The sequence below is a fragment of the Parambassis ranga genome, chromosome 5 (assembly GCF_900634625.1).
Source record: "Parambassis ranga chromosome 5, fParRan2.1, whole genome shotgun sequence".
Classification (NCBI taxonomy): domain Eukaryota; kingdom Metazoa; phylum Chordata; class Actinopteri; family Ambassidae; genus Parambassis; species Parambassis ranga.
The window spans coordinates 16,554,184-16,574,356 of record NC_041026.1 but is presented as its reverse complement, the minus strand read 5'-3'; the positions used below and the strand labels follow the sequence as shown (position 1 = coordinate 16,574,356).

The 20,173-nt window shown below is 42.6% G+C and overlaps 2 protein-coding genes across 8 annotated transcripts; one reads left to right on the top strand and one right to left on the bottom strand.

Moving 5' to 3' along the window:
* Positions 1 to 369: 369 nt before the first annotated feature.
* Positions 370 to 2,820, top strand: prkar2ab (protein kinase, cAMP-dependent, regulatory, type II, alpha, B). Of its 4 annotated transcripts, none has more exons than XM_028406598.1 (10): positions 370 to 627; positions 721 to 754; positions 846 to 901; positions 1,164 to 1,270; positions 1,355 to 1,508; positions 1,616 to 1,717; positions 1,789 to 1,863; positions 1,948 to 2,013; positions 2,090 to 2,228; positions 2,649 to 2,820. In XM_028406598.1, exons 1-10 carry the CDS (start codon positions 370 to 372, stop codon positions 2,771 to 2,773), a joined length of 1,116 nt encoding a protein of 371 aa, XP_028262399.1. In that variant the 3' UTR covers positions 2,774 to 2,820. The 4 variants fall into 4 exon arrangements, with proteins under 4 accessions (XP_028262399.1, XP_028262397.1, XP_028262396.1 ...); XM_028406596.1 differs by having other exon boundaries at positions 846 to 985; XM_028406595.1 differs by having other exon boundaries at positions 370 to 631; positions 719 to 754; positions 846 to 985.
* Positions 2,821 to 3,409: 589 nt separating this feature from the next.
* LOC114436346 (msx2-interacting protein) lies at positions 3,410 to 19,467 on the bottom strand. Of its 4 annotated transcripts, none has more exons than XM_028406557.1 (15): positions 19,157 to 19,467; positions 17,815 to 18,129; positions 15,026 to 15,502; positions 14,770 to 14,924; positions 13,928 to 14,128; positions 13,669 to 13,820; positions 13,457 to 13,582; positions 13,250 to 13,363; positions 13,034 to 13,147; positions 12,850 to 12,950; positions 5,377 to 12,676; positions 5,127 to 5,195; positions 4,846 to 5,040; positions 4,610 to 4,768; positions 3,410 to 4,459 (listed from the first exon to the last, which is right to left on the bottom strand). In XM_028406557.1, the coding sequence occupies exons 1-15, from the start codon at positions 19,237 to 19,239 to the stop codon at positions 4,328 to 4,330; spliced, it is 9,693 nt and encodes a 3,230-aa protein (XP_028262358.1). In that variant the 5' UTR covers positions 19,240 to 19,467; the 3' UTR covers positions 3,410 to 4,327. The 4 variants fall into 4 exon arrangements, with proteins under 4 accessions (XP_028262358.1, XP_028262359.1, XP_028262360.1 ...); XM_028406558.1 differs by having other exon boundaries at positions 15,026 to 15,499; XM_028406559.1 differs by lacking the exons at positions 17,815 to 18,129; positions 19,157 to 19,467 and adding an exon at positions 16,219 to 16,363.
* Between the last annotated feature and the right edge of the window lie 706 nt (positions 19,468 to 20,173).

The following is a 20,173-nucleotide window of genomic DNA, read 5'->3' as shown; positions in this document are numbered from 1 at the left end:
TCTGCTTTTGCAGAAGTCAAACACCAACCAGGATAAACACTTCAAAGCGCTCTCCATGTGTTGTTTCTTTGTCAAATCATCAGGATCTGAGGCGTAAACCATCAGAAAACCTTTAATTACATGTGCTGTGGTCGATACTTTCCATCAGGCTGTGCCAAATAAAGAAATCAATACAGTGTGAGAGGAGGAGGAGGAGGAGGAGTCCCTTTGCTCCACTGTCCTGTCAGAAAGTTTCACATCTGTGGGACATATTGCTGCTGAAGCTATATATATATATTCCAGGTATTAAAAAGTGATTTTAGAGGAAACTAAGGTCGTGTAGAGTTTGTTTTTTTCCTGAGTTCAGCTCCTGACCTCTGAGCCTGAAGGATGAGTGCTGTGGAGATACCTGCTGGTTTGAAAGAGCTGCTGCAGGGATACACAGTGGAGGTGCTCCGTCGCAGGCCTCCTAATCTGGTAGAATTTGCAGTGCAGCATTTCACACGTGTCCTGGAAAGCCAGAAAAAGGAACAGCGGCTCAAGAAACGAAACAGCAAACCTGCACGGAAAGGAGTCACTTTTCAAACGAGTTCTAACACACCCAACAAAGACGATGAAGAGGAAGAGGAGGAGGAGGAGGAGGACACTGTTAGTGAGTATTATTATTACATCACAGGAACAAGCCTTTCACAGCAGTGTTAACAGTGAAGTTATTGTATTGTCCTGTCTCTCCCTGCAGAGTCCACCACTGGTAAATACAGCCGCAGAGTTTCAGGTCAGTGACTGGACAATATGTGTAATATGAACAGGAATGAATGGTGACACATGGCTGCAGTCTGTTTTTAAATGTGTTTGTCCTCCTGCAGTGTGTGCAGAGGCGTACAACCCAGATGATGATGAGGATGATGACACAGAGCCTCGGGTCGTACATCCAAAAACAGATGAGCAGCGCCGGCGGCTTCAGGACGCATGCAGGGACATTTTACTGTTTAAAACACTGGAGCAGGTACACAGCAGTTTAAATGAGCAGTCAGAGCTACACAAAACTCAACAAGGTTAAGGTTAACTAAATTTAAATGTAAAGCTTAAGGGACAGGGGCCATCACAGCTCTGAGAAATGTATTGTATCACACTGCATATACTTAACACTTAGAACTTGTCCACCTTTGTTTGATGTCCTCCAGGAGCAGTTCTCTGAGGTTTTGGATGCCATGTTCGAGGTGTTGGTCAAACCTCAGGAGCACATCATAGACCAAGGAGACGACGGAGACAACTTCTACGTCATAGAGAAGTGAGAGAGAGAGATCTCAGTTGTCTTTCCTGTTTAAAGATGCTCTGTGACGGGCTCACATTGCTCCCTCGCTGTCATTTCCAGAGGTGTGTATGATATCTTTGTGCAGAAGGATGGTGCGAGTGTGTGTGTTGGAAAGTACGACAACAAGGGGAGTTTTGGAGAGCTGGCTTTAATGTACAACACGCCACGGGCTGCCACCATTGTTGCAACGCAGGATGGCGCCCTGTGGGGGCTGGTAAGTCTGACGCAGGATGGTGACCTCTGACCGCCATGCTGCATCATACAGTATCTGTGTGTGTGTGTGTGTGAAACAAGCTGCTAGTTTATTTGCTGCTGTTTCAGGATCGAGCCACGTTTCACAGACTGATAGTAAAAAATAATGCAAAGAAGAGGAGGATGTACGAGGCCTTCATTGAGTGTGTTCCCCTCCTCAAGTCTCTTGAGGTTTGTAACAGAATAATATATAAACACAGGATTTAAAACCCACTCATAATGTATTCTGTCCTTCTGCTTAGCTGTCTGAGAGAATGAAGATTGTGGACGTTTTGGGAGCGCGGGCGTTCAAAGATGAAGAGCGCATCATTACACAGGTGCTACAGAGTTTGAGCTTGTTTCATCTGTGATTGTTTTCATACAAAGAACAGTAAGACGTGTAATTCTTTCTTTACCTGCAGGGTGAGAAGGCTGATTGCTTCTACATTGTGGAATCAGGAGAGGTGAAGATTATGATCAGAAGCAAAGTAAGTAACACTGCTGTCATCTGTCATCAGTTCAGTCTGTGAAATGATGTGACAGGTTTCTCTGTGTGTGTTGCAGACAAAGGCGGGCCAGCAGGACAACACAGAGGTGGAGGTGGCTCGATGCTCCAGAGGGCAGTATTTTGGGGAGCTGGCACTGGTCACCAACAAACCTCGTGCAGCATCAGTTTATGCTGTTGGAGAAACCAAATGTTTAGGTACGTATGACAAGAGAAACACAAGCTTCACATCTGCACATTCAGTGTTGATGGACACTATATATATGTGATGCCGAGTTTAGGCTGCAGAATGCTGATAACACACAATGAACACACAAAGAAACATGCAGTCTAATGTTAGCATAATTGAGTTAAGGTATTCATAATTTATTTGATCAAAGAATTAAGTAAATATTTAGGCCAATTTTGAGCACGAACAGCACGTAGAAGAAACATTTTGTGTTGAGAGCATAACTCAAAACACACGTTTGCAGATTACTACAATTTAGGAAACCAGATGATTTCTTATAATATCCTGTTTCAGTTTATGACAAGTGTGTGAGTCAGCATGACTCCAGCTTTCTGATGGAATAATGTCCTGACGAGAAATGATGTATAAAATGAGTCTTCTCCTTCCAGTAATTGACATCCAGGCTTTTGAGCGTTTGCTGGGACCCTGCATGGACATCATGAAGAGGAACATCTCCCAATATGAAGACCAGCTGGTGGCGCTGTTCGGCACCAGTGATGATTTAAAACATTAAAGACACAGTATTTATTAACTGATATTTTGAAACATTTATAGAAGCAGCACATGTACATTGTTTTTCCCCTTGAGCTAAATGTAAGATATAAGTGTGACCTAACCTAATTACCCCAAAATGGTTTTTAATAGGGCAGCATAGCAGTGCAGCGGTCAGCACCTTTGCCTCACAGCAAGAAGGTTCCTGGTTCAATTCTGGCTGGGTCCTTTATGTGTGGAGTTTGCATGTTCTCCCTGTGGCTTCAGAAAATCTATTCACAGGCAATTCAACAGTACATCTAATCATTATGCATTTTTAGTAACACCTGTTTTTACCACATTAACCTTTTTTTGTTCCATATGATCCCAATACCATATAAATGAACAGCTGAGCAGCTAGTGCAAAGCTCTTCTGTCACTGAAGTCACAAAATTATGCAACAATAATGCAGTCAGTAAGGGAAGCTCTCAGGATTGGTGAACCCCCCTCCTACACACACCCTTTAAATTTGTGACATGGTGCAAGTCAACCCCATTTTTAATTAATATCTTCGCTCCAGCATGAAGCATAAAATGTGTAAAACCACAAGTCAAAGGAGCTAGGCCCTCTGCCCCAAAAACATATGACATAAAAAATAAATGATTATGTTAAATACTAATGTTTTCTGGAGTTTTTTTTTTGTTTTATTTGAGTTACAAAATATGAAGTGCCATCAGCAGACTCTACAGGAGAGTTTGCCAACCTTCCTGTGTTACAAGTATTTACACCCAAAAATTAAGGATCCATTCAAATAAATCTCCACACTCTGCGTTCAGATATATCCCAGAGTCCACGCCTCTGTCAAGTTGTCCAAGTTCCATTGACGTTTAAATATTTAAAATATTTACAAAGTCCTGTATTCAAAAACTCCCAAACCATACTGTAGCAATGCGAAGGCAGGTGCCAGAGGTGTAAATGCTTCAGTAGTGTGAGAAAATGAGCAGAGCTGGTGGAATTAAAGGAGCTGTTAAACAACCATGGTCCTCTACAGGGTCTCCATAGATTTACAAGTGAATACTTCCTCCACTAAAGAAAGCCTGGGTGAGGAAGTCTGTACATAATTATTTAAAATTACAAGTTGAAATGTCTTTGTAGCCATTGTGGTACAACAGCTTCTATGATCCTGTCTCTTCGTGAGGAAATGAGTATGACAATCAATAAAAAAAAATGACAGATGAAAGAAAGAGGCCACCCGATATTCACTAATTGTTTTTTTTTTCTTTTTTCTTCAGAGAATGTCCGAACACTAAAATAAAACTCCAATAAATAGAAATACAGCAGAGAAATGGTCAAGTAAGACTCATTCTGGTTTGGTCCATCCCTGAGTTCTTTTGAGAAGGACAAAGATACCAGACAGGAGTGACAAAATAAAAAAAAAAAGACTGATAGATGAAAAAAACAAAAAAGCAGAAAGTGTTGACAGGGTTGACCCTACACATTCCCACTGTGTTCAGGAAAAAAATAAGTCTCATATTCCTCCGGTTTCCTGAGGCTCATCAGTGAGAACATCCATCGGAAAAGTTCCCAGCAGTGAAGGTTACACAGAGGTAATGACAATCATAAGGTGTGGTGAGATGCTGGAGATCCTGTTGAGGAGGTCAGGGGCGAGCTGGGATAAGTGGCTCTCTGAAAACTCGCAAGGTGGGAAAATCTGTAGCACATAGGCGGGCTGGAAAAACAAAGACGAAACACTGGTTACACATATGAAGTGCTCACAATAAAAATAAATCCCAATGCAATTTGTGGAGGTCAGACAGAAGAGGTTATCGTTTTAACCATTAAACCAAATAATATACTTTCAATTGGCAATATATCTTACCTGATTGGAACCTGGGTTGGGGATGTTAATGATACCAGCGGCCAACTTTGTCTGCAAATAGCTGATAAATGCTGCCTTCAAAGCCTGAGTTTGGTTTAGGACATCATCTTGATCTCGTCCACAAGGCAGAGCAAGGAGAAGACAGTAGTCGCTGTCCCCCTACAGGGAAAAAAACAGGTTAATACAGTTTTGTGACTGAATTTAAATAAAAAGAATATGGAACAAGAGACACATACCGTCATTCTTCTGGCTACACTTTCCAGTTGTGAAGCCTCTAGTCTCATTCTCTGAACAATCCTAAGCAGTGCTCCTCCTTCTTGTAGGGGCAATGATCGATGAGCCAAAGCTTTGTTGCCACAGACAAAATGCAACTGGACTGCAGCTGTGTCATTCTTCAGTGCCAGCAGGCCTTGCCATACAATAGGGTATTTCTGTTTAAATAGAAGACAAAACAAAGAACAGTTTGTCAGACATAACCAACAATCCTGAAGATAATTTGGGAGGAGTTCTATCTTACCGTGAGCAGCTGCACCATATTAACAGGCTGTGGTGTCTTGCTGTCTGGTTTTGTCTGGAGGTCTGCACCCTATAAATGCAAGTAAATAGTGTGTTGGGTCAGGAACAGTTTCTCCAACATAGGGATACTGACAGACATTTCCAGCTACACAGTGCTCTAATATATGATGCAAGATGACGATCATCAGGGCAGGCTTTAATACAAGGATTCGTTTTTTCCTGCTTTTAAACACTAGGTGCAGTAAACTCACCATAGATGGTGTGATATTCAGTTGTGTCTGGTTATGTCCGACATTAGACGCCTCTGGTATTTGAGAATGGATGCTTCTTGGGTTTGAGTACATCTGGGAGTACTCTGCATATGAGCCACTTGGACCTGGTGGCAATAGCTGAACTCTCTGGGGAGATGCCATTGCTGGCCCAGATTGTCTGATTCCCATTATTCCATCCTTGGGAAGAGGGGAGTGTGGCCTCTTTGCCTCTAATGACTTTGGTAGATCCTTCTCAGACACAGCTTTTGTCAAAACATGTGTTCTTGGAGATAAGGAGGGGGGTAGAGTCTCCTGAATGTGTCCAGTATGGGCGTCTGTGCTTGACCGCTCTCCCTGCTGGTGCAACAGCACACGCACATCTCTTTGTGCCATATAGGTTTCCAACTGAACACTACTCCGCAAGGTACTGCGAGGATCTGACTGCAATGTCTCCAGTTTAAGCTGAGTGGCAGATGGTCTTACTGGTTGGTGGAGATGTCTGGTTTCTTCTTGTTCTCCTTCATGACCCCTCAAAGAGCCAGGGGCTACCTTGAGAATCTTGTCTCTGCTAACAGCTTGAGGCGAGGAAGGACGTGGTTGCATGGCACCTGACCAGGGAGAGGCAAGAGTCTCACTGTGCATCCCATAGCTCATCACAGAGAGAGGCGGAGTATTGACTCTAACATCTCCTTGAACAAGATGTCCAACTGGAATTGACTGAGTAACACAGTGAGGTGACATCCTCCCTAAGCCCCCAGGCACACTGTGAGGTGGCATGATAACGGACTGCTCTGGATGATGTACACCAGTAATAAACTGTTGCATGGCAGGATGGCCAGTGGATAACATCACAGGAATGCCTTTGGGTGATGAAGAACCTATGGGTGAGGACACCTTTGTAAATGGAGACTGTGGGTGGCCCGACTTACGTGGGGACCGTGGTTCCTGCTTGACTCCACTGAGGTGTGAAGGAGCCCTCTCACCAGCTGCTGTAACAAAACCCACGTGGTTTCCAGGTGGAGAGGGTAAATGTGGGCTTAATGCAGGACTTACAGCAGAGGTCCAAGATGGTTTAGCTCCATCTGAACTGTGAGGATCAGCACTGTCCATTTTCTTTTGATGTTTTAACGGCAGGTAGTCTTGATGGTAACTCAGCACTTGCTGGTTACCTTGTGTTAGACGCTTCACAACGCCCTGAGGTCCAGCCGGGTAAGTAGAATCCATCTTTTCCAAACCAGTGCTCTCTTGTTTGATAGAAGACAGTGCTGACTGTGGTTTTCCAGGATGCCCATGGTCAGTCTGCAATGATGACCCCTTTTGAAGTCCTGACTGAGAATGTCCATACATTTCCTGTTTAATCTGAGGCATGGACACCAACTGCTGAGACTCCATGTCACCTGCTGTTGCTTGTGGGATTTGACTTATCTTTGCACTAATCCGTTGGGGTCCCTCTGTTTTTTGTCCTGAATGGCTCAATACTACCACTCCTTCAGATGTGTTAACCCTCAGGCCTGGGCATGATCCAGTACCAAGTGTAGGGCTCTCAACAATGAAGCGTGCAGCACTACCCTCCTCATCTCCAACAGATGGCCCACGGTATGACCCTGGATCTCCTTTGCTGGGCCTGTAGCTTGGTTTAGGTGGGGCCATGTCCACACAGGTATTTCCAATGTTTAAGGTTATTTTGTCCTCTGGCTCAGGAGGGTTGCAAACACGGCTGATAACTGAGGTTGCAGTGGAGGCGATAACAGAGATCACAGATTTTGACTCAGGGACTGCTAGCGAGGCTGGAGGACGAACAACAGGTGGGGTTGGGTGAGCAGGTATTTTACTGTCAGGGAGTGGCGATTTATTTGGCACAAGAGCTGTATATTGAGCATTACTTTCAGATGTATTTGGATCTCGAAGGTTGGGCGGATTACTAGGAAGAGAGCTACCTCCTGATAGTGAAAAGCTTTTGTGTTTCATAAGAATCTGTCTCAAGTCACTTGTGCCATGATCAATATCCATGTTTTCAGACTCTGGGGGTAAAAGCTGGCTTTCCTTGGCTGCTAGTGGCATGACAGGTGAAGGCGAAACACCTGCATCTTTAGCTTGGTGGCGCCAATCTGGTGAAGAAACAGTCCTACTTGAATGTATGGGGGGTCTGATATTTGGCCTGTTAGCCAGTGGAGACAGAGAAGGTGAGATGCACTCGGATGGCAAGTGTTGGGGTTTTGGACATACTGGACTCTTAGACTGTGGGTAAACAGACTTAAGATGTTGTTCAGGGGATGACTCGGCCTCAGTATTCACATCTGTAGCCTTGACAGCTGGAAGCTCAGGTTCAGGTTTTTTTGTAGTAGAAGTAATAACTGCAGCAGTAGCTACTGAAGGTGGTGTCTCAGAGATAACCTTTACATCAGAGGCTAAGCTATCGGCCACAGGAGCTGTCAGTTCCTCTGTTAAATCTTTTCTAACTTGCTTCTGGCCTTTAGAGCGCTTAGGTGTTTTGGGTCTTCCCTTTGGGCCCTTTTTAGGTGTGCTTGGGAAAGTCGTTTCATCCTGTATAGCCGATACATTTATTTGTGGTTCCTCTTCCTTGACAGGTTGAATAAAGTCTTGCATCTCAGGTTCAGAACTTACATCTGCACTCAGTGGAGGTGCTTGGTTTAAGGTTAAATTTGGATCATCTGCAGTTATTGAGTCAATGGCAGCCATGAGTTCTGTCTCACTAGCAGGATTTGAAGGTTTTTCTGCCTCATGGTCATTTTTTACCTCTGTGTGTGGGACAGGTGGTGTTGGTGGTTTTGCAGGAAAAGCTGGCAGTTTGGCAATGTTTTCTACAGCCTGCTCCAGTTCAAGCTCCTGTGAAATGGAGCTTTTTGATGTTTCCAATTCCCTTTTTTCCAAAGCTGCATTTTCCTTTTCATCATTAAGGCCTCCCTTGTTGGCATTACTGGTCTCTGAAATACGATCGTTTTGGTCACTGGATTTAAACTTTTTTTCTTCTGGATTTGTAAGCTCTTCATCTCCTAACTGAAGAAGATCTTTTACCTCTGTGACATTGAGTCGGATTTTGAGGTTCTTGAGGACAGGAGACTTGGGAGTCCTTGTTATTTTGGTTTTCCCTCTAACAATCCTGTCTTTTTCTGAGGTGTGTTTCTCCTCTGCAACCAGTGAATCTGTCTCTTTTCCATTGGATTTACCCTCACAAGTTTTTTCAGGAAGAACACTTTTGTCCACTTCAGTACTTTGTTTTTCTATCTCCTCTTTCTTTTGATCAATTTTAACTGATGCTTCCTCTTTGAACGACCTTGAGTCTTGTGTAACCAAGCCATCTTTGTTTATAAAATCAACATCTTGGTCATTAACACCAGCTACCTCCGATTTGTCTCCCTTCCTTGTTGATCCAGTGCCCTGGACTGTAGACATCTGATTTGATGAACCCTTTGTCATATGTGGAGAGATTTTCCCTTTTGACACTCTTGGGATTCGTTCACCACTTTCTGATTCATTTGAATCAGTGTCTTTGTTGTCCATTTTAGCTTTATCTACTTTAGTGCTCTCATCGCCTGGTCTACGATTTTTGGGAGGTCGACCCCGTTTAGTTGCTGGTGTTGGAGCAGGTGGATCAGGTTCCTGATTCTGAGGTGCTGAGTCTTTGTCTGTACCTCGCTTTCGTGCAGCGCGTGGTGACTCCATGATGTCTTTTCCAGATCGAACTGGCGCATCATCCTCCACTGGGGTGGCATAAACAGATTTAACATTTCTTCGTCTTGCCCTGCCTAACGATATGCTCTGCTCTAATGTATCAGGATCTGAACCATGAATAGGAGATTTGCTTGTGGACTTGGATTCAGCTCTTGGGGACGACCCACGTTTCAGCTTCTCTTTGTCAATGCGCTCACTCTTACGGGTAGCTTGTTTCTCAGAACTAGAGGCAGACATCATAGGTACTGGAGCAATTTGAGCAGGTGACTGTTTACCCTTTTTATTTTTTAGTTCTTTTGTTTTACTCTCTTTCTGAGATGGAACTGTATGCTCATTTGTCTCATCAATGGGCAGTTGCACTTTTCCAAGTTGAAGTTTCTTCTCTCCTTCAGATTCTGCTTCTGTGTTAGAAGTGCCATGAGTCTCCGTCTGGACTACACTGACCTGTTCTACAAAAGTAGGTGGTATTGGACTAGTGGGTTCGGGTACTTCAGGCTGTGTTATCTCAGAATCAGGTTCAGGTTCAGAACTGCTAACAAATTCATCATGTGATTCGCTGCAGCCTGTTTGGTCTGTGGTGGGAAGTTTTTCATCCTCAGCAACAGTATCAAACTTTTCCTCCAATGATAGCAATTTATCTTTGTTTACTGAATAGTTAGGTTCTGATACTGTTACAGATTCAAAATCAGATGTCATCTCACTTGTTGGCAGGTGCACAGGTAAAATGTGTTCATTTTCTTTCATGTCTTCTTTTACTTCATCCTTGGCAGAAACTGGATAATAGATATCAGGGGCTACATTTACTGAAGCACATTTTTCTTCAGATGGAGGAGGTTCCCTGATCACAGATTGGCTGACAGAAGTAGATGAAGGCTGGGTTTCATGAAGCTGTTCTTCAGCGGGACTGACCGGTTTAATTTCTGGCTCAGGGATAGGCTCTGCTGCTTCAGGTGATTGGACAGCTTGTTGCTCTTCAACAAGTGTTTTTTCTACTTTATTGTCATCTGCAAATACACTGTCTCCTTTCGGCTCCTGCAGCTGCTGAGTTTTATTTTTCTGTTGCTGTAGTCGTGTGAGTTCCAAAAATCGACTGTGGAACAGGACAACTGGGCCAGAGTCAAGTTCACCATCTTGCTGACCAGGCTGCTGGTTTTGTGGATGCTCAGGTACTTCATATTTGCGTTCCAGGTGTTGAAGTCGCCTTGAGTCCAGTTCAAAGACGGGGCTGTGAAGGAAGCGAGAGGCAAACAGTTCCCTTCGTTCCTGCTCCTCTGGTTTGGGCTCCTCCTTCCTGTCATCAAGTTTGTCTTCAGACTCACTTCGAATCTTTTTCTTTTTCATGTACCAGGAAGGTGTAGGTCTTGGAGTTGATTCTACTTTTTCTGTGTCTTTTCTGTTGCGGAAGTTTGCAAAGTGAGAATCATAATCTAAAAAAGACCAATTATCTTCTCGGGAGGAGGAAAGAGATTTTGCTCGTTCAAGCAGAGCCTTTGTATCAGGTGTGATGGTCTGATCAAGTGCAAATGAGTAAAATTTGTTCCTTTCAAGATGTGCTAGTTTGGGGTCTGAAAACCTGTCACCTCTTGGCCTTTCTGAAAAAGGCACCGAGGTGGAGGGCATCGGAGACTGGGGTTTGGTTTCTCTGTCCTCTTCAGAATCAGATCGTACTTCACCGGGTTCCAAGTCGTGCCAAATACCATATTCCAAACGTTTACGATTGTGAATGTTTTTACTCAGACTCCTAGAAAAGTTCAGGTCTGGTAACAAGTCTTGTTTAACTTTGCTCTCCCATCTCTTTTGTTGCTCCTCTTGCACACTAAGTATAGGAGTGTTTGTTTTGTTTACTTGTGTGTTATGTGTCCTTTTGACCAAAAGCTCCAAATCTGTATGACTTTTCTCATCACCTCTACTCAACTCTTTCTGAGAAGCATCTACAAAGTCCTCTTCTGCATGGTGAGGGAAGTGCTGATGTCCTGGAGAGGGTGTGTTGTTCCAATCAGGATCTTCACTTTTTTGTCTAGAACTCCTGTAGACACGTTCTCTCTTTATTCCAGAGTCAGTGTCAAATTGGTCTAGTTTCTTTAATTTGTGGGATGGAAAATTGTCCGTGACATCCTCAGGTGGTTTACCAACTTCATGCACAAGACTCCGAGATTCTAATTCCTCAGTTTCACTCCCTTGTGGACTCACTGGTTTGTCAGATTTATCAGTCTCACGTTGTTGCTGCTGTTGGTGCAAACGTCTGTTTTGTTCCATCTGCTTACGGTAACTCTGAGAGAGATCAATGTCAACGTGGTCTTCCTTGCTCTTGGCACTTTTGTGAGTTTCAGCATTCTGACCAAATTTGAACACAGCATGGTGGTCTTGTTCTCTTGTACTGCTTTGATCGGCATTCCCCTCTTGTGAAAACCTTCTGGACGAAGCATGCCCTGGATGTCGTTTCGACTCCAGTGGGTCCAAAGATCCCTCCGATTTCTCTCTTTGTCCTCTAAGGTCCTCTTGACCATCTTTTTGAATGCCACTTTTGTCATTTTTGAGTTTAGAATCTCTCCATTGTGAATCTTTGTGTTTGTCAGTGTCTGATTCTTTCAAATATGTGGCACTAGCACCGAAATCAGATGACTGATTACCATCCTCCTCCTCATGTCTGCCTCTTTTCTGACGAACAGTCCTTCCACCAGAATCTGCAAAGCGTCTTTTTCTTGCAGCAAGACGATCGGAATCCACAGATGAATCTTTCCCCTCATTTCCAGCATCAGCCTTTAGATGTTTCTTAAGTCGATTTCTTCCATCCAAGTCTGAATTATCACTTTTACCAATTTCAGATCTGTCACTTTTTACAGAATCCTGATTTGCAGTTGATAAAGGATTTCCAGAGAGAGATTCTCCATCTCCCTTACATTTTTGTCTCTCATGAGCATCTTGGTCTGTTCCCCTTCCTCTTCCAGACCCTCCATCAAAACCAGACTCCAGCTCTATTTCAGGTAATGTGTTGGCTGGAGATTGCCCCTTTGTTTTCCTTGACTTAATCTTCTCAGTTTTGTCTTTGTCACCTTTCTCTTTTCGTTTTGCACGCTTGGTCTTCTCAGCACCTGCCACACGATCTGGCTGACTACTCTTCTCACTTTTTGAGGCATGTTCAAGCAGGGCCTTTTCAGATTTATCAAAATGTGGCGGCGACACTGAGCTCACACTACCACTTCTTTCAGAGGACTGACTGTAAACACGTCGTTCTGAGTCTCTGGGAGCACGTTCAGTTGGCGAAGGCGATACTGTGGGTGTAATAGGTCGCCTTGGATGGGAGGGGCTCCACCTGCTACGATCCGCTTCAAAACGTTCTCTCTCCCTTTCTCGCTCCCTTTGAATATATGTGTATTTTCGGATGTCCTGTTCAAAGGGGTCTCTGTAATCCCTGTAGTCTCTTGGGTCTTCATGATATCGTGGGTCAAAATGATCCCCCTGATAATGTTCCAACTCAGGAAAGCGGTCTCTGCTGCGTGCAGCATAGTCTCTTCTAGCCTCCTCTGGATAGAGGCCAGGGGTTCGTATATTCTCATAGTACGCCCTTTCTGCTGTAAATTCGTGATATGGAGGTCTGCGATCTTCTCTGTAGGGTTAAAGAGGACAACAGGTAGAGAAGGGGAATTTATTTTGTTCATTATTATACTTCAATTTAAAATGTGCATATGTGCATATAAATACCAATAATTTTCAGGGTTAATATCATGTCTTTAAAAATAAAGAAAAAAGTTACATGTAATAACAAAATTGTAAATTTACCGTCGTTCAGGGGGAATTTCATAGAAGTCTCTTATGTCTTGACCAGATGCCTGCATAGATCGGTAGAATGCCATCTGACTCTCCTGACTTGCAAAATCCACCTATTATAGATGAATAAACATTAAATAAATATTCAAACACAACATTTACAAATCAATTACATGTATTTGATTTGTGTTTTTACCTTTATTTTGTTGCCACCAATCTTCCAGCCTTTGGTCTCCCTTACAGCTGCCTGAGCAAAATCTGTGTTGTTATACAAGATGAGAGCCATTCCTTTCAATCGATCGAACACAACCTGAAAAAACACCAAATCACAGCACACAAATTGCAGCTTAAAAACAACTTCATATGAAAGGCAAAACAAATCTGAAAAACTAGAGACTACAGATTACCTTACCTTAACTACATGTCCATAGCGGCAGAAATGCCGCGTGAGGTATTGTTCTGTGATATTGGTTGACAAACCATCTAACCAAACACATGTTGTGGGCATACTCTTCCCAAAACCAAGCTGCAAAGAATAAAACGCAACAATATTAGGGAGAATAATGTATTGTAATAGACTTAACACATACACATAACAAAAACACTGTATAAAGCTCACCTTAAGTCTGTTGCTCCCCAGATACTCTCCATCCATCTTCTTGATGGCCTTGCAAACACTAGCAATATCAGAATACTGGACAAAGGCATACTGAGGAACTCCATTAACTTTCTTGATGTCAATGTCCTTGAGGAGAACAGACAGAACAATTATAAAGCCTTTTATTTGTATAGACAAAAAACCTGTACCGATGCAATGAGATGGTAACTTACCACAATTTCTCCAAACCGCTGAAAAATGTCAAGAAGTTGTTGATAACTGGTGGTCTTCTCAAGGTTGCCTATAAACAGCGTTCTTGTGGCCTTTGGGTGGAACTCATCAATCCGTCCATCTAAGGGCCTGAACTCATTTTCACTCTCCGTTTCTGACGAAAGAGAGAAATTATTACTACAGATATGATACACCAGTTCACCCTCAGCCTAGTCAATGAAAAATTGCATTTGGGAAATTAAATTGTTTGCCATCACTTACCAGGACCATTCCACGCAGTGACTTCAATAAGCATACCGAAGAAGAGCTTTCCTTTAGAGACACTAAGGGCTTTCTCTTGATCCTCTTGCTGTCTGAAGAACACCAAACCATAGCGGTCTTCTGATGCTCCATGGATCTGTACTGAAGTTACTTTCCCATGTTTCTTGAACTCATGGAAGAGGCCATCTTTTAAACTTGTGTCTGCCAAAAGAATGTGGAACATGTGCACACCATCTCAAATTATTCACACTCATAAGTAGTCCAATAGTCATATAATCAGCATGAAATAAGAACAAAATAAACTGACAGTAATGCAAATGGGTTGAGCTGTCTAACCACAAGTCCTGCATCTACTCTAAGTCTCTTTTTTTGAAATTGATGCAGGTATAAATAAATCAAGCTTAATTTTAAAGGGTGGCAATAATTTAAAAATGCCATATCTTTGACATACAAACAAATTCTTGGCTTCAGTGTATGGGGTACAGAAATTAAGATGGAAGCCTTTGGTATAATTACCAGCGCAAACTGGCAAGAGAACAGCAATGGAGATATAAGTAGCAGTGTGACTTGTATACCAGTGGGGTCACATTCAAAGTTAATGACTACCAACAACAAAATGGCAACAAAATAGTTTGGAATGTAAAGAAGCAACAATGCCTAATTTTTTTTTCTACATAAAAATTACTAGCACACACTCCAAAAGTCCTTTAGCAGTTAACAGTGGCCCAATTTGCTACCATGTAAAATAAAGTTTTGGAGACTTGAAGAAAACAATTGTATACAATTTGGAGAATACAACACAAAAAACAGCCTTGACAACCTTGTCAAACATAAAAACCCACCCGTGGAGCGCACTGGCAGATTTTGCACTTTAATTCCAAAGCTTCTACGTGGCTCCTCTGAGTCAAGCCCCAGAGAAGACTGAGCAGGTGCATGTGTGGCCGACGACTGAACAGAACGTGCCCGAGATCCATCACTCGAGCTGCTGTTTGAATCGCTGTTAAAAAAACAAAACAAATAAAAGACATGTATTGTCACTCTGAATGAACATACTTCTTTCGTTGACAAAATGAAATCTAGGCAAAATAAATGTCATACCTTCCACTGCCTGTACTGCTGGTACTGCTGACAGAATCAGAGCTTGATGATCTGCTACGAGATTGAGATGTTGGGCCTCTCCCAGGAGACAAGGGGGCTCTTTTTGGGGAATGAGGAGTTTTGGGGGTTTGCCCCGTGGTCCGTTGAGGGGAAGGGTGTCTTGACTGTGAGGAATGAGATGATCGGCTGCGACGGTGATGATAAGTTCTATCAACTCGTCGTCCTCTGTCATCTCGGTACAGGTCACGCCGTGTAGAATTAGAAAGAGCAAAGGGGTCTCGAATTCTAGAGTCAAAGTGTGGGTCTGATGCCTCAAAACTTCCCCCTATAGCACTGCTCCCTGGGCCAGCAGCAGCAAACACAGAGCGGTCACGATAATAATCAGCATTGTAGTGGCGCTGTCTCTCGAAAGTGCCACTGCGGTCATGGTGTCCATATGGGCTGTGATCATATGCACGTTCACGGCTTTCTGAACTACTGTGAAATAAAAAAACAGGGTAGAGAGGGGGGAAAAGAATGAATATAATTCCACACAAAAAAGAAAACATTATTGGCCTTAAAATGCACTAGAGTGAGAAATGACCAGTAGAGCAATCAACGCTAGTACAGAACAAATTAGATGTTGGTTAAATATAAGATCCTCAACCACCTATAAACTACAATGCCAGTATTTGTAATGTGACTTAATTCTTGCATTCACCACTGTTCTGGTGATTTAAATGTAGGCTTTTTTCATTATGAACACAGTTTTTCCAAGTGAAATAATTTGACTCTAATGACAAACAGCTTATCAAATACTGGCACGGTCTGCACAAATTAATGCAGATACATCTGTAACAATGCTCTAAAATTTGCACTGTCAGTAGCCAGAATTTTTATTTATTGAGACACTACTGATGATTACTACCCTTTTATAAAAGATATTTGCGAATGCCATGCAAGGTTTGGATACATATATCTTACACCTAAACAAAACTTTATATAACTTATGTAAAAGAAAAGAGGAACTTGCATAAATACATCAGAATGACCAAAAAAAAACAAGTGTTGTAAAAATATTGACTTTTAAATAAAATGGCTATTTTTCCTTTCTTGGATCAAATTAATCTTTCAAAAAAGCAATGCAAAACTCATATTAGACAAAGCACTATTGGTAGAGAAAGAAAATATGCAGAGGGCAGAGCAATACCAACCTTTTAGAAAAGAAGTTACCGAAACTAATCCAAATAAAATCTAGGTGGTCAGAATGTGAGAGCCCGATTGAAAAACCAAAGGGGGAAAAAACCAACTGATCTAAATAATCAAAAACGGTTCTTGTGAATTGTATTGCACGTTTTCTTCATAAACTGAGCACCGGCCGTTGAGTGTTGATGTATAATCCACAGTTAGGCTACTTAATTCTCTTCACTGGATGGAAAAAAGGAAAAAGAAAACAACCACAGAAATGGACCTCTTTATGGATTTTCAGGACAAGTGGGAAAAAACATAGGAACATAAAACCTCAATAAATAAATATGAATAAAAAATATGATGGACTTCAGAGTATTCAGCACATTCCAGGGTGACTATTCAGTTAAATTAGTGCCCAGATGGAAAATATATCCAACATGATCAGTCTTGTAGTGTAAGGTAATGTGATGTCCCAAAAATTAGGCTTTATGTTGGAAAAGATGTATTCCACTGGTTAACGTCAAGTTACTTCACATCAGTCAAGCTCAGACACACATCACAGAACATAAAATCCTTAGGGGCTGGTGGACATGACATAAATCCACTATGCATAGATCCCATCTGTGAGACTACTAGAAGGCTTCATCTTTTTGCTATAACATGTCAGTTTACTTGGGGAAAAAAATATCTTCATCTTCCTCTAACTCACTTGGAGGTCTCTTCTCTTCACTGAGATCTGATACAGCTACATCCACACTTGAGTAATCCAAATGAACGACAGCTAAACCTATCCAAACTAAAATCAATTTCAGTACATCCAGCACCGGGTATCCCAACGCATACATCCAGGGCAATACATCCCAGCTGTCCATTCTTCATGTTTCTTCATTGGCATCAACCCCAAAACCAGAATACCTCCACAAGCACTGGTGGTTTGGATCCTTAGTGTTCTTGCAAATTCTTCTTATTGTAGCTTCCAAAAATGTTTGATGTATCATTAGTCTCATCCTGAAATGACTGAGATAACCTGGGACATATGCTCTACATCAGTCTTTCTTGTGATGTGTAATGACAGTACTTGACCAAAAAGTAAATCCGGGACAGGTTGTATCCAGAGATGTTCATCTTTTTTTTTCTTAAAAAAAAAAAAAGTACTCCGAACATCAGCTGTTGAAAAAAATGACAACCAAAGGAGCAGGGTTCTTCAAGTAATGGTATACCAGTATGAATTCTTCAGATTTACTTCCAGCTTCATGGGGTCCCAGTAGAACTCACGGTTAGATCCAATATTTATTAAAAAAAATCCAAAAACTCCCCAAGGTAGTTTCCCACAGAATGTAATCCAAAAATCACCAGGATATTCCTTAAAGATGTAATATCCGAAACCCGAGGTCAACCTTGAAATATAGTTACCTTACCGAATGATAATGTGTAGTTAATTTACTTCCCATGGCCAAGGCGAGTCAATTATGATGAAAAGTGGAACGATTCCTAGATTACCTTTGTGTAACCCCATGAAGTGTCAATACCTGATGGATAACCCCACTATGTGTTTAGGTTTTACACCTATGTGATATTTAAACTCCCCTGGATTTCAAGGGGACACCGTGTCCACTTACCCATCTATTCTCCGTTCATAACGTCCCTCTCTGGTGTGAAGGGACACAGGTGGGCCAAACACTGGACCAACTGTCCCCCTAGAGAATCCTGTAACATCTCGACTGCTTGAGGGGGAGCTGTCATCAAGGCCTCGTACAGCACTAGGGACTGACCCAGGTTCATTGTAGTCAGTCCGAAGGTCTCGGTCTCCCATCTTGTTAACAGCATTGTGCGCCTTCTGGGCACTTTTGATATCCACAAAATCCACAAAGGCTGCAACACCCCCCTCTGACCCTCGCTTTCGTAGAACTTTAACACTCTCGACACGGCCATACCTAAGAGGAAATTACAATGAAAAACACAGAGGAAATTTCACATACATGAGTCAAGAATAGGATATGTGTAACTAATCCTCTAAGCTAAAGTCTAGTGAAGTGCAGATAAGTCACCGAAACTGGGAGCAAAGAGCAATGAACGTCAAATTAGGAAACAAAGTCATTTTGCATTCAAGTTTTATTCAAGTATTAGGCTTAAAACAATAGCGGGAATGAGGAATATCTCTATTTTCAAAAACCTTTGTTTTGTTTTAGATCAGACTGTTGTTGAAATACTTGACTGGTCTTTGGTTTTATATAGCTGAAAATAGCTTTATGTATCACGGAAACATGTATACGCTATCGGCTCTATATAAATTCACGTACATGCTTACTAACAAAAGCAAAATCTGGTTTTCGATTTACCCGCAACTTTACAATAAAGTATCTTTGCTTGTTTGAGTAGCTACAGTGATAGCAAAAGACGTCAAACTGCTCAACGATTTCCTAACATTTGGTCACCAGCCCAGTGAACTCACTGATCATTCTGCGATTTTGCATTTTTGGCAAATTTCAATAGTCCTCTAAGTTAATGTGTGTTGACATTTATAATGGCTGAAACAACATAAACCACATGATGTTTTTGACCTGCTCCCAGTCTAACGCTAAGCTAGCTGCCTGCTTTTGGTTTGTGCAGATCACGAAAACGTCTCCACTTCCCACAAAATGGTTGGTTGGGTGGTAGCTCGGTGGCTAGCAAACCCAGCTAATTGCCCGTTGGCGTTAGCAAAAGTTAGCGAAAGGTTAAAAATCATACTAATTTACACTCGAGTGATTCGATTCTGTGTATTTTACCTAAATAAAGATCGTAGTGGTGCATTATAAAACACACAGAACACGAGAAATTTCCTGACTGGTAAAACTAAAAAAAATGCTAAAGTTAGCTGTATTAGCATACATAGCAGCTGCCGATCGTAACTAGCTTACATTGGTACTGTGTCTAGCGCGCACTGCTTCACAAACACGGGCTCTCTCTTGCGTAACCTACCGTTTAAAATGCTCCACAATCTTCTCCTCTCGAACATGTTCGGGTAAATTTCCCACCCAAAGGTGTCTGGTCTCCCGAACCATCTTGCGCTACTCTTTCCCCCTGCACACACATATGATCTCGCACGTTTCTAATCCCTGCCGGTCGGAGGTCCGCCTGAACAAAATGAACGACGGTAGATTCCGTGAATGCTCTGGGCCTGGTAGCCTGCTGCCCGTTTAGCTTTAGCTGCCGCGTACTCGATCCGCGCGCGTGAACGCGCATCAACCTCGCTCCTGTTGGTTTTGCGTACGAGCTGCGCGGTCCCGGCAGCGACGTAAAACACGCGACGTCTTCAAGAGGATCAGCTGCTCGTGAGCAAGATTTGCGTGCAGCCTCACAGCATAAAAGGAGATTTAATCATAGGCGTAGCTACCAATATCAGAGGGGGACGTGTCCCCCCACAGTTTAAAATGGCCCGTTTGGACACCCCCACATTTACTGAGTAGGAAACTCCACCTAACGCTGTCTCGATTGCTCGTGAAAAAGTCCGTTCCACTTGATTCATAAGAGAACAACCTCATCGCTGAAATCCACTCTAGGTTTGTTTGTTTGGTTACCGCAGCGCTACAATACCGTTACTATAGTAACAGACCTATCAAAGCCAGTGGCTTTCTTCGAGCGAGCGTAAAGAACCGTCGGTGCTGGTCGAAGCTGGAGGAGGTAACGTCAGTGCAGTTGTCATCCCAGCTCATGCTCATGCCAAAGCCTTACTGTTTTGTTAAATGGCCCCAGGCGACGGTACATTGATGTTGAATCAACTTGTTGGGAGGAAGCTACTGTTTACTTTCAGTTACAGTAGACTGGTATTATTTGTCTGACGACATGTTGTTGCCTTTTCTGCTCCCTCCCCACACACAATGGACACGAGGAGAACAAAGACACGCAAAATTAGAAGTTGTTTTCGGCATTAACCCATATTATAATGAGGCCAGGTTAGCTCCTGTTAGCCTGCTAGCATCAGCCTCGCCTAGCCAG

Bases quoted from the DNA above. Each gene is read 5' to 3' on its own strand.
- prkar2ab (XM_028406595.1), top strand. From the start codon at position 370: ATGAGTGCTGTGGAGATACCTGCTGGTTTGAAAGAGCTGCTGCAGGGA. The intron at 1,271-1,354 runs GTGAGAGAGAGA...TGTCATTTCCAG, and splicing joins AACTTCTACGTCATAGAGAA to AGGTGTGTATGATATCTTTG. The intron at 1,718-1,788 runs GTTTGTAACAGA...CCTTCTGCTTAG, and splicing joins CCCTCCTCAAGTCTCTTGAG to CTGTCTGAGAGAATGAAGAT.
- LOC114436346 (XM_028406557.1), bottom strand. From the start codon at position 19,239: ATGGTTCGGGAGACCAGACACCTTTGGGTGGGAAATTTACCCGAACAT. The intron at 13,821-13,927 runs GTAAGTGATGGC...CTCTTTCGTCAG, and splicing joins CACTGCGTGGAATGGTCCTG to AAACGGAGAGTGAAAATGAG. The intron at 5,041-5,126 runs GTAAGATAGAAC...CTATTTAAACAG, and splicing joins ATATGGTGCAGCTGCTCACG to AAATACCCTATTGTATGGCA.